The sequence below is a fragment of the Delphinus delphis genome, chromosome 8 (assembly GCF_949987515.2).
Source record: "Delphinus delphis chromosome 8, mDelDel1.2, whole genome shotgun sequence".
Lineage (NCBI taxonomy): Eukaryota > Metazoa > Chordata > Mammalia > Artiodactyla > Delphinidae > Delphinus > Delphinus delphis.
In genome coordinates this window covers 86,200,443-86,212,944 of record NC_082690.1, presented here as the reverse complement: position 1 = coordinate 86,212,944, position 12,502 = coordinate 86,200,443, and the positions used below count along the sequence as shown (strand labels likewise).

The 12,502-nt window shown below is 44.6% G+C and overlaps 1 protein-coding gene across 2 annotated transcripts in view; it reads right to left on the bottom strand.

Moving 5' to 3' along the window:
- CAPRIN1 (cell cycle associated protein 1) overlaps positions 1 to 5,717 on the bottom strand; it is a 38,433-nt gene extending 32,716 nt beyond the window's left edge. Inside the window, exons 1-2 of one of the 2 annotated variants that reach the window (XM_060018678.1) lie at positions 5,539 to 5,717; positions 4,753 to 4,962 (exon numbers count right to left, since the gene is read on the bottom strand). In XM_060018678.1, the coding sequence (XP_059874661.1) occupies positions 4,753 to 4,962 (210 nt within the window). In that variant the 5' untranslated portion in view covers positions 5,539 to 5,717. The remainder of the gene's footprint in view (positions 1 to 4,752; positions 4,963 to 5,538) is intronic. The other variant, XM_060018677.1, reaches the window with a different exon arrangement.
- Positions 5,718 to 12,502: the final 6,785 nt, after the last annotated feature.

The window sequence follows — 12,502 nt, the reverse complement described above, 5'->3', positions numbered from 1 at the left end:
TTCTGGTCTATAACATACCAAATTTGAGGAGACTGGCAAATGTGCATTTGGGGCTTACCTAAGCACAAAGAGAAACTTCAGAGTTTAAACTTTAAGAGTTCATTTCATTACAACAATAGGGATGTCTCAGTGATACCTGGTACAATGGGACTTCAGCTGTACTGCTAGTTGCTGGAGCCCATTACCTAGACAGCCTACAAACACAAATTTAACAATGAGACGTTAATAAAGGTCTATCAAAGAAAAAATTGAAAGGTTTTTTCTTTTGCTTTCAGCGTTTTTAAACAGAGGAACTCTTAACATTAAAGTATTTGAAGTAAAAGGCTTTACTTGGTTCTACAGGATCAGCTTAAACATGAAAAATTACACTTACGTTGCAGAGCATTACAAATTCTAATTATCCCTCTAAAACATTACAAGAGACCTTGGAATTCACCCATTTCAACCTGGGTCATTTTACATGAGCATCTCAATTTCCTCTTCTGTAAAATAAATTGGAATAAATTCTCAGATGGCTTTAAGCTCTTAAAATATCTTAGATTCTGTAATAGTATGAAAATAAAATTAAGGCCATATTGTTTAAGTTTAAACTTTTGTAAGTATTTATTAATTTTTTTTAAAGATGAAGTAGTACTAGGCTAATCCTCATCTAGGATTAGCCTAGTAATTAATTAGCCTCTTACGTAATTAAACTAAGAAATTAATTACGTAAAATTATGACAAATTGTATGCTTAATCTCTAAGTCACACAAAATGTATTCTGATAGAAATATCTGCCACATGGGAATGATCCTAGAGTAAAGTAATATGGCCAGGTTAAGACAATACATTCTCATTATCATGCTTAGGACTCTACTCTCATTCTAGGAAAAGGTAGTGATGTTATCACATGATGGAATTCACACCTTTTCCTTTCCAAATCCAAATTTTAAACACTTCTCTATGTCACACACTCACAGAGCACACCCAGACAGGCAGAGAGAAACAAATTAAGCATTATACTTTTTTTCTCTGTGACAAGGTGAAGGCAAAACATAGTAATCTTGCCCTCTGCATTGCAGAGGAATAGTTCATGCAACCAATGGAGAAACCAACACATCAGAGATTTTAACTGTCAACAAAAACTTCAGATGTTATCCCCAAGAAAAGATTTTGCTTATAAAACAATTATGAATGCTTTTGTTCAAAATACTTAAAAGAATTCTGTACAACAGCTGCACTGAAAATTCTAAATAGAGGCATACTGCATTGCTCTGGAAAGAAATGTTATCCTTTCTAACACTGATAGCATCCTTTTTCAGAATAATGTTAACTGCAAAGATATAAAGAGCAAAAAGACGTTAGGAAGTATGAAAAACAGTATACTTTGGCTATCACTTCTGGTCACCTATTGGTTACAAAACTGCCAGGCCATTGTGTTAGACAACACTGATTAATCTTTCACCTCCCAAAGTCACCACTGTCTGAACTTAATGTATCTGAAAAGAGTACAACAATTTTAAATGTCATCTATTAAAACGTCCTCTATTCTACATCAAAACTGATTACATCTTACCATATAAATGAGCTCTCTCTTGAGTTAAAATTAAGACCTGGTTTCAAAATATCATCTTGCATAGCCTAGGGCCCAGTTCTATGCCAAGAAACTGATGAAGAAAACTAGGCAATCACTCAATTCATTATTACTTGTCCTTTAATCAGGTGAAAGATTGGTGAATGGAGTTTTACACTTGACTTTTTATTACAGCTGCATTTCTTCTCTATGCTAAACACTCATGAAGTCTTTATAAGCCCAAATTTCAAAAAACCACCAGGCCATTTAGTTGCATTACATAATAGGATCATATTTCATCAAAGCTAAGCATGCATTCTCACTGGACAGATGCTTAGCTTTCCTCTAATGGCTCAACTTACTAAAAAATTAACAAATAACTTTGTTTTTTCAATGAAGTGCAATAAAATTATTCCAACTCTCTATGTCTCGTTGTGATGTTACTTATCAAGCAATAATTTTTATCAGAATACTTGATTTTAGAATCCCTGGAAAAAGGCATTTTGTCCAGAAGGCTCCTATGAAAAGGTCAAAACTAAAATACTACTCAAATATAACTTGCTTAAGGAACTGAAGTAAAAAGGAATCCAGTTATAAATAGTCTCTTCCTTTACTCCACAAGCATTTCTAAAAAGGTTCAAAACTACTTTGTAAAGTAAATCCTACTTTAGGTGTGTTAGAAATGCTCACTGTTAAAAAATGAAGCACAGTTAAATCCTTTCATACAGTAACTCATCTAGATATAGAAAAAATTCCATTTAAACTAGTAACTAGATGTGCTGAGAGGAAAACCCAAATGCCTTGAGTTTCTCAAAAAGTAAAACCTATAGTTTTAATAGTAATTAAGTCACAACATCAGTACTGTCAACTCAACTAGTTAACATGTGGCTCAGTCTATTATCAAAACGCCTCACTTAACTGTCATTTGACATTTCCGCTATCTAGCAACCAAACACTGAGAAGACAGAAGATATGAAATTCATTTCTTACTTTGTGTAGTACGTTAAATCTCCATCACTACAAGGGAATTTTTCAGTATTTACTAGCCTAGTCTATAATCTCTGCAATAATAATTACATTACTTTCTCCTCTATAATTGGGGGGAGGGGGTAGGCAATATACAGTAATACAAACCTATACATGTGAATGACCAGTCATGGTTCAGGGCCTCACAGGGCTTATGAAACTAGATTTCTAATTTTTTCAGATGCATACTAGAATCTAACAGCCACCTCACAACTAAGGTACCTGCTAATCAGTGCTTGATTTTTATTATAAACACCTTACAAGAATCGTTTTTCAGCCATTAAAATATAAATATCTATATTAAGATGTCCACACTTAAAATATTACATCATTAATATTTATCTTCTGATTCCCACCCTAGAAGAAAACAGATTTCTTAGGAATTCTGAAAACAAAAACCATTCAAGCAACAACCAGATTGAGAGGATTATTTGCTGCATTAAGATATTTTTAAAAGGTACCTAAGTCTCAATTTCAAATACAGATTACAAAAACTAAATCAGATGGCAGACTCAGAAGACACTGGTCTTGGGCGTGCTTTTCCTATTACACATTTGAATGCAGTTTCTTAACAATTAAAATGCTTTTGTTGCTTTGTTAATACTGATAAATCTACTATTTAAATCATTTATAATAAACCACACAAAAGACAGAATTTTAAAACTCTAAAAATGTTTTAAAACTCCCCCCAAAATGTAAAATGAATCATTAAACACGCAATTAAAATAATTAAGGCCTAAATATCACCAGTGTTCTTCAAGTTATTTCCCAGAGCCCAAATTTTAGCCAAGTAGTTACGATCTCAACATCTTAAGTAACACTATTAGGTGTCTGGCTAATTAAACATTTTAAAATGACTTCTTCAAAATTCAAGATGCTGTAATAAATGTTTTACTAGAGGCAGACAAGCAGAACCTATTAAATGAAAGTTATTTTCTTAAGGTAAAATGCAAAAGTTTGCCTAATAGTCACAGATGTAATTACCCCATTTTTGTACTACTGATTCGTTTTCCCTTTCCACCTCCAACCTTACTGAAGGACACACACACACACACACACACACACACACACACACACGTGTCCCTCTAAACTGAGCTGGCACAGTCCTGCGCTGAAAGCATAAAACAAAAGGCCAACTTGAAGACAAACCTCACTGTGTGACCTAGACTGGCTGAACACTGAATCCAAAAAATTGTGGGTGTGGCTCGATTTTTCTTCTTGGTGGGGGATTGAGGGAGGCCAGTTGGGGCCGCTGCCTGGTCTCTGCCCTCCCCCTCTGCTTTCGCTTTGTGCTCACAATGCAGCTCCTGTAAAGCTCTTCCCTCTCCCCGCAGCCGCCGCCATGTTAGACGCGCTCTCCATGTGCCCAGAGACCCAGCGAGCCCCTCCGTCTAACCCGGACCCACCCCCCCTCCCCCGAGTCCCGATCGGTACAGCCTCCCTCCCATCTCTCTTTATAGTGTCCCAGAGGAACAAAAAGCCGCTGCAAAAAATCTTCCCGGGATCGAGTGGAGCGTGAGGCTCGCGGGGGCACCCAGACAATTGAAACAAAGAAGGCAACGTTAAGGGCGCCCGTCAGATGGGGGCGGGAGTAGCAAATCGAAGACCTCCTCTAGAAGGGCCGGATGGAGAAGCCATCCTCCGTCCACTTTCCTCCCAACGGATAAGAGGGGCCACGGCGCAGGCCTCAAGTACCTGGTAACGGAGCGGACAAGCCCCAAGGATACAGGACGCAGGCCACCCCAACTCCACGAGGCGGTCGGGTGGACCCTGAACGCCCCCCACCCCGGGACCTCTTCATTTTCCCCCGCTGACCCCTCGAAGAAATGGGGCCTCGGCCACGGAGAGAGGGGCATCCATCGCACAGTTACGCCCGGCGACGGCACAGGCCCCCACCCTCACACAACCCAGTCCCAAAGACCAAGGGCCCGGCCCCCAGCACGAGGAGAGTCATAAAGAGACCTGGGGGCCAGCGCCGCGTCTGGGTCAGGGTCAGGTGACAAGCACCTCCCCGCGGAGCCCGCTCTCTGCGCACGGAGCTCCGGTTTACTGGGGAGGCCGGGCTTGGGGGCTGGGGGCCGGGTGGAGGGGAAGCGTCTGAGACGGGGAGAGTGAAGGCTGCGGTAGTCGGGGTCGGAGCATCAAACCCCCCCTTCCCCGCCAACTCGTGGCACCTTTTTCTTCTCCAGGTTCCGAAGTTTCTTGTCGATCACCCCGAGAATCTGCTTCATGGCCTCGGTCTGGACAGCGCCGGTGCCGGTCGTGGGGTGTTGAGAAGCCGGCGCGGCGGCCCCGGCCCCCGCCTCACTCCCGGTGGAACCCGAAGGAGGTGGTGGTCCGGACGACTTGCTGCCGCTTCCGCTGTGGCTGGTGGCCGAGGGCATCTTGAGACCGTAAGAAGAGAGAAGAAAAAACGGGAGGAAGGACAAGAGTGGCGAGTCAGGCGGCGGACGGGGCGAGACGCGGGACAAAACGCGTAGCGGGCGGGAGCTTGCGCGAGCGGGTGGGGGCGGGGACGGGGATGGGGCCGGGGCCGGGGCCGGCGCGCGCCGCCGGGGCAGGAAGGGGCCGCGGGCGCGCGCGCGACCCGCCAGCGGGGCGCCCGGACGGGCCTCGCCCCGCCCCCCGCCCCTCCCCCGCGCGGGCTGCCGGCTCGGCCTACCCGCCCTGGGGCACCGAGGCTCGCGCCGGGGGCGGGGCCTCGCAGGGCCAGCCGCCAACGGCCAAAGCAACGGTCCCCACCGGGGAGGGCCGGCTCTCGCCGCCCTGCGAAGAAGGGAGGGAAGAGAGAGGTCGGGGCGGAGAAGGGTGAAGAAGGGCACTGGAAATGACCGGGGGGTGGGGGAGGGGGAGACTTGAGGAGCGAGCCCCTCGCGAAAATCCAGCCGATCCGGAGGTAAAGGACACTCCGGGCAGCGGCCCGCTTCCCCTTCAGCGCCTTGGTCCGGGGTGGCGCTCACCGTGCACGCGCGGAGGCCGCTGGAGATCCCGAGTGGGCGGCTGAGGGGGCAAAGGTGGCGGTGCGTTCCGAGCAGTGTCGTGCGCTCCTTGGGCACAGGCCGCTGCGCCCGGTCCCCGCTGCACCGAGAGCCGCTGCTAGTGAGGCGGAGAACCGGGAGCGAGAGGGACTTAGGCACCCAGCCCTCTGGGGCGGAGGGGGCGGGAGAAGCGGCGGGCGGGGGCCTTCGCGGCCGCTCGGGCTGCCCGGCGCGAACGCCTGCGGGGAAGGGCCCGCCCGGCCTCCCGCCCGGCCTGCCCAAGCCCCTGGCCTGGGGCGCGGCCGCCCGGTGCAGCTCGGCACGGCCCCCGGGAGGCTGCCAGAGCGGTGCCTGCAGTTTTGGGCGAAATCGAAGCTAGGGTCCTTCAGGCGAAGTCGCTTGACGTCCAAACGGGGACAATAGGTGTCAAGCCGCTGGATCTGGAGCTGGCGACTTCCCTGCGAAGAGCCCTTATTGGGTGGGGGTTGGAGGGGTCGGGGCGGCGGGGGGGGCAAAGGTTTCCGCAAGTGAGGGGTGCGTGAGGGTGGGTGGTGCAGTCCCACCTTCTAGAATTCCTTCTGTATGCAGAGCATGCAAACTCCCACACCCCGAAAGGTCTGAAGACAAGTTGCCACTTCCCCCACAAAACAATCACCTGGTAACCTAGGAGGTCTCTGTAGAACGCGTTTGAAATGAGCAAGATGGATTTTTTTTTTTAAGTCTTAAAACTCTGGACTCATGTGAAAAATAATATTCAGCTCCCTTAAGATGACATGTACTCAACAGGCCTGAGTATTACGAATCAGACTTTTTTCCTTTTGTTTTAGATTTACCTAAAACTTAAGAGAATGTTAAATGAAACCGAGACATCTTTTTTTATTTTTCTCCAAGAGAATTATTACAGCCTTGTAATAAGGCTGTGAACGGTGAACAAAAAAGAGGCCAAGTGCTGGAAGAAAATGTATTAAAAGGAATATAATCAGTGGGAAAGTCAGCAACATAATGTTGTATGACAACAGTAAATGACCAATTTATAATTTAAATTTCCTGAAAAGGGGATTTAGAAAAGGATTCTACCAAACCACTGTTCCCTGGGAATAAAATGAGTAATACTGGTTAGCACAGTGTATCCTGAGGGAGCCTAGAGAAATAGCAGCAGCCTGCAGCCTCAAGATATTCCAGTTAACTGCAGTCTGTTATCTATTCATTCAAATATTCATAGAGTACCTATGTCTTAGGAACTCTGTAATGCTAGGGACTGTGAACAAAACAAAAAATTCTATATTCATGGAGCTTACATTGTAAGTGGAGAGAAAAGTAAATAGTGGAGAGGTAGAGAAAAAAAATAAGGTGGTCAGGAAGAGCCTTACTGAGTGACATTTGAGCCAACACTGAAGGAAGTGAGGAAGAAGGTCACGCACTTATCTTGGAGGAAGAATTTTCCAGGTAGAGGGAAAACCAAGTGCCCAGGATCTGAGATGGGAGTGTGCTTGGTGGGTTCAAGGGACAGCAAGGAGGCCACAGTGGCTAGAGCAGAGTAGGAGATGAGGTCAAAGACAAAAGAGGGCCAGTCAGGTAAAACCTGATAGGCCATTGTAAGGACTTTGGCTTTTACTGAGTGAAATGGGGAGTCACTGCGTGCATAGTCTTAAGCAGAGGAGTAACATGATCAACCTGTGTCTTAAACCCTCTTGCTGCTATATAAAGAATTTACAGTAAGTGTGTATTAGAAGTGAGAGGGAGGGTGGAGCAAGCGCAGAAGCTGGGAGCCCAATTAGGAGGCTGGTGAAATAATCCAGCCCAGAGATGGTGGTGGACAAGGTCAAAGTGTTACAGTAAAGGTGGTGACAAGTGGTTGGATGCTTTATAGTTATGATAGTAGAACCAAAAGGATTTGCTAACCAGTTAGGTGTGAGTGAAGTCAAAGTGGACCTGAGGTTATTCAAGACTTAAGCACATGAACTGTGCTTGGCACTAAGCTAAACACTATGCTAAGCCTAGGGCTAAAAAGGGAGATTAGAATCCTTCAGCTCAGAGCAGCAATTAGTGTACTCAGCCTGACCACTAATCACTATCAAAATCTCAGGCCTCGGGGCTTACCCGGTGGGGTGGCGCAGTGGTTAAGAATCCGCCTGCCAATGCAGGGAACACGGGTTTGATCCCTGGTCCGGGAAGATCCCACATGCCGCGGAACAACAAGGCTCACGTGCCACAACTACTGAGCCTGCGCTCTAGAGCCCGCGAACCACAACTACTGAGCCTACGTGCCACAACTACTGAAGCCCGTGCGCGCCTAGAGGCCGTGCTCTGCAACAAGAGAAGCCACCGCAATGAGAAGCTCACGCACCACAACCAAGGGTAGCCCCTGCTGCCGCAACTAGAAAAAGCCTGAGGGCAGCGATGAAGACCCAAGTAGCCAAAAATAAATAATTAATTAATTAAATTTAAAAAAATCTCAGGCCCCACCTCAAATCTACTGAGGTAAATCTGCATTTTAACAAGCTCCTCAGCCAATTTGTATGCCTGGTGAAGTTTGGGGGAAAAAAAAGTTACTGCTTTTTTAGAACTTGATCACTGTCTTTAAGATCAGACACGAACTACACTACCAGACAAATTCTTCCCAAACCTACAGAATCAAAAATTCTGAGGGTAAAACCCAGCAATCTGTGCCCTCTGGGTGATTCTGATGCCTGCTAACATATGAGAACCAATGACTTGTCGACCTTTGGTGATTCAGGTTTGAGCTGAAGAGGCCTTGTGATTAGGTGTTAAGAAGGAAAGGCCTTTTCTGCCTTTCTTTCGCACATTATAAAATAGTAGTTACTGAAACAAAGATTCTGGCCAGTTAAATTAGGCTTAAAGAAAAGAGAAAGTGCATTGTTGAGAGGGAGCAGGATAGATGACAACACAGATGATGAAGACTCATTTGGGGGTTCATGTCACAGCTGACAGTATATCAAGATAGGCTAGGTTATGCTGCAGTAACAATCCTGAAACCTCTGTGACTTAAAATAGGGATCTGCAAAATATAGTCCCTGGACCAAGTGGCCCTCTGTCTGCTTTTGTAAATAGTTTGGGGATGGGGGAGATACAGCTACATCCATTCAGGTACATATTTTTCCATGGCCGATTTCATGCCACAGGACAGCAAAGTTGAGTAGTAGTGATAGAGACATTATGATGGGCAAAACCTAAAATACTATCTCACCCTTTACAGAAGAAGTTTGCCAATCCCTGGCTTAAAACAAGTGATACACATCCATCATGTTTCAGCAGAGGGCTCTGCTCACAGCACTCACTCAGATTCGGGCTGATGGAAAAACCATATCTCAAGTGTTGCTGATTACTATGCCACGAGAAAAAAGAACTCGAGGGTTTCTCAAGTAGTCAATTAAATACTCCAGACAGGTAGACTTGTGTCTTGTGTGCTCGCACCTTATTAGCCAGGAAGAGTCACATGACCCCATCCAACCAAGAGATACTATCCTATCAGATGCCTGGAAGGGAACCAGGTGAACCAGAAATACTTGGTGGACATACATAGCTGTTGTGCTCTCACTTCCTACAATATGTTATCCCAATCCCATGTCCTTGGTTTTCTGACATTCTTGTAGTTGTTTATTCAGGTCAACAGGTCCAGGAAAACAACAAATTTAAGGCAAAGCAGTGTCTTTAACTTCTGCCCAGCCCTATGCCATGGTCCCAGCAAACCAAATTTGTCTATTTCCCATCTGACAAAAAGGCGACTAAAGCTATGTTTATGTGAATTTTTAATACTTTCTCTTTTGGCCTTTTTTTCCCACTACAAAGCCATGTGGTACTTGGGGTCACTGTATCACTGAAGAAATAGGAAAATTAAAGGGTTTTCCCAGCAAACCAGTGGGAGAGCAGAATATGTAAGTGGAAAACACTTTCTCCAAAAACCTTGGTATTAAAGTTATACCCAATATATTGATATTTTAATAACACCAATCTCCCAAGTTGACATTCACTTGTTTGGAGGTATTTATAAATTGTCACAACTTGAGGGGGAGGTGCTACTGACATCTAGTGGGTGGAGGCCAAGGATGCTTCTAAACATCCTGCAATGCACAGGACAACACAGAATTATTAAGGCCAAAATGCCAATAATGCTGAGGTTGGGCAACTCTGTTTTATGAGACCAAAAATATAGTCATTTGTTCCAGCACTTCACAAGTAAAAATACTGAGATGACACTGGCAGAAAAAATAATCCTTAGAAAGTGACAGGACGTAACACTGAACTGGGAACAGATAATCATCTTGCATCCTAGCAACTGATGCATAGTCATGGTCTCTTTCAGGCAATATATAGTATATATATTCATTTCATCCACTAATACGTACAGTCCACTTCAAACAATAATCGAAAAAGAATTTCCTTCAAAGTGACAACTGCCTCACAAACTTTAGAAGGAATAAAACTTTATATATCTCAAAGTTACATACTAGGATAATATAAGTATATTATAAAGGTACTTTCTTCAGGACTGTTTCTACAATTAGTCTATGTATCGTTCAAGAATAACTTTCACATCTAAAAGAACAACTCCCCCTGCATTAATGGTTTACCCTTCAGGTGTTAATAACATTTTTTTTTTTAATCTTGAGAGTCTAGGAACTTGATTTAAAGATTTCCTAAGCACTAAGCCACTAAATTAAAGACATGAAAAATGTTCCAGAAAGGTGTAGATCCCCTGTTACTTTTTTTTTTTTTTTAATTGTATAGATTTTCCAGCGAATGTCGACTTTGCAAAGGGGAGAGGTCTGCAAGCCCCACCCTAATTCTCCGGCTTTGTGCAGTGTTTCTCGAAGGAAGCAAGCCCCCACTTTCAGAATCACCTGGGGCACTTGTGAGAATGAGCATGACCAGACTCCACTCCAGATATCGCATCTACAAACCAGAATCTGAGGCCTAGGAATATGTGTTTTAAAAATCAAATTCCTCTTTGCACATTCAAGTTTGTGAATAGAAATGGGGCATTTATTTTCACAAAAATAAGTGTCATAAATGTTTAAATAAAAGTAGCTCTTTTCATGATGTCCTCTTATCTTTCTTCCCAGGAAGTGCTGTGAGGATCTCTTACAAGGGTATTGTTGGCAATCGCCAGACACATTGAAAAGGGCCACACACTTGAGTTGCTATTCAGAAAGGAGCAATCGGATTCCAAGATGGGAGAGAAAATGTTGAGGCTACAGGCTGGGGAAAGAATCCAGAGTGGTGAATGGACGGTTAGGGTTAAGGAAAGGGAAGGTGACTCAGCAAATCTGTAGCGCCTACTACTGTATACTATACTGAAAAGCTGCTGGCTAAGAAAAAGCACTATTTAGCGATGCTAAAACGGAGGCTGTGCCTCAGAATCACCTGGAGGGCTTGTTAACGCCCTGCTCGCGGGTCCCCACTCCCAGAGTGTCAGACGCCTCGTGCAGATGCGGGACGGGACGATATTTTACATTTCCAGCAAGTCCTCAAGTGATGTTGATGCTGCTGGTCTGGAAACCACGTTTTGAGAAGCACAGGATTAGAGGGATTTATTTATTTTTAACGATTGGAGCAAGGAAAAAAACTAAGGGGAGAAGAAACGTTTAAAAGTAATGATGACAGTAGTATACTAGAATATCATGGTTTATGCTGCTACTTGTTGTTTTGTATTTTCCTCTTCAAGAGGCCAGAAGAGAAAAAACAGATAAGGATATTGGAGAGGCTAGTCAAACTTCATTAAGAGGTTGTTCCAGATGACAGTGAGGGAAGGAACCAGCCACCTTTCCTCTAGGCTCTTCTTATATAAACCAAATGCCCCTCAAAACCCTGTCCTACTGCAAGATCATATTCCTTGGCATTCTTCTGGTTAGAGCTGGTTACGCTTCCCTTCATGAACGCTGGGCTAACATCCACCTAAAGAAGAAAGACACCAGTTCTTTAGGACACCAGGCTGGGTTGATGAGAAAAAGAAGAGGTGTTAATGTGACAAGAAATATGTTTTTGCAACATCTTCACAAGGAAAAAAAAATACAAATCATAAACGTAGTTTTAAAAACTTTGGTTTTGGGCTTCCCTGGTGACGCAGTGATTAAAAATCTGCCTGCCAATGCAGGGGACACGGGTTCGAGCCCTTGTCCGGGAAGATCCCACATGCCGCGGAGCAACTAAGCTCGTGGGCTACAACTACTGAGCCTGCGCTCTAGAGCCCACAAGCCACAAGTACTGAAGCCCGCGCACCTAGAGCCTGTGCTCCGCAACAAGAGAAGCCACCACAATGAGAAGCCCGTGCCGTGCAACGAAGACCCAACGCAGTCAAAAATAAACAAATTTATTTAAAAAAAAATAAAAACTTTGTTTTTTGGGGACTTCCATGGTGGTCCAGTGGTTAAGACTTCACTTTTCCACTGGAGGGGGTGCCTGTTCAATCCCTGGTCAGGGGAACTAAGATCCCACATGCCACATGGCTAAAAAAAAAAAATTCAGTTTTTTTTGAAATTGCAGGAGTAATATATGCTTACTGCAAATAATTCAAATAAGAAGTATGCAAAAAAGTAAAATTTAACACTTTAAAGTGTTGTATAACAGTTTTACTGAGATAATTTACATACCATAAAATTCACACTTTAAAAGTGTATAGTTCAGTGGTTTTTAGAGTAGTCACAGAGTAATGCAATCATCGCCATTATCTAATTTTAGGTTTTCTTTTGTTTTTGTTTTTGTTTTTTTTTCAGTACGCGGGCCTCTCACTGTGTGGCCTCTCCCGTTGTGGAGCACAGGCTCCGGACGCGCAGGCTCAGCGGCCATGGCTCATGGGCCAAGCCGCTCCACGGCGTGTGGGATCCTCCCGGACCGGGGCACGAACCCGTGTCCCCCGCATCGGCAGGCGGACTCCCAACCACTGCGCCACCAGGGAAGCCCCTTAGTATATTTTTATCATCCCAAA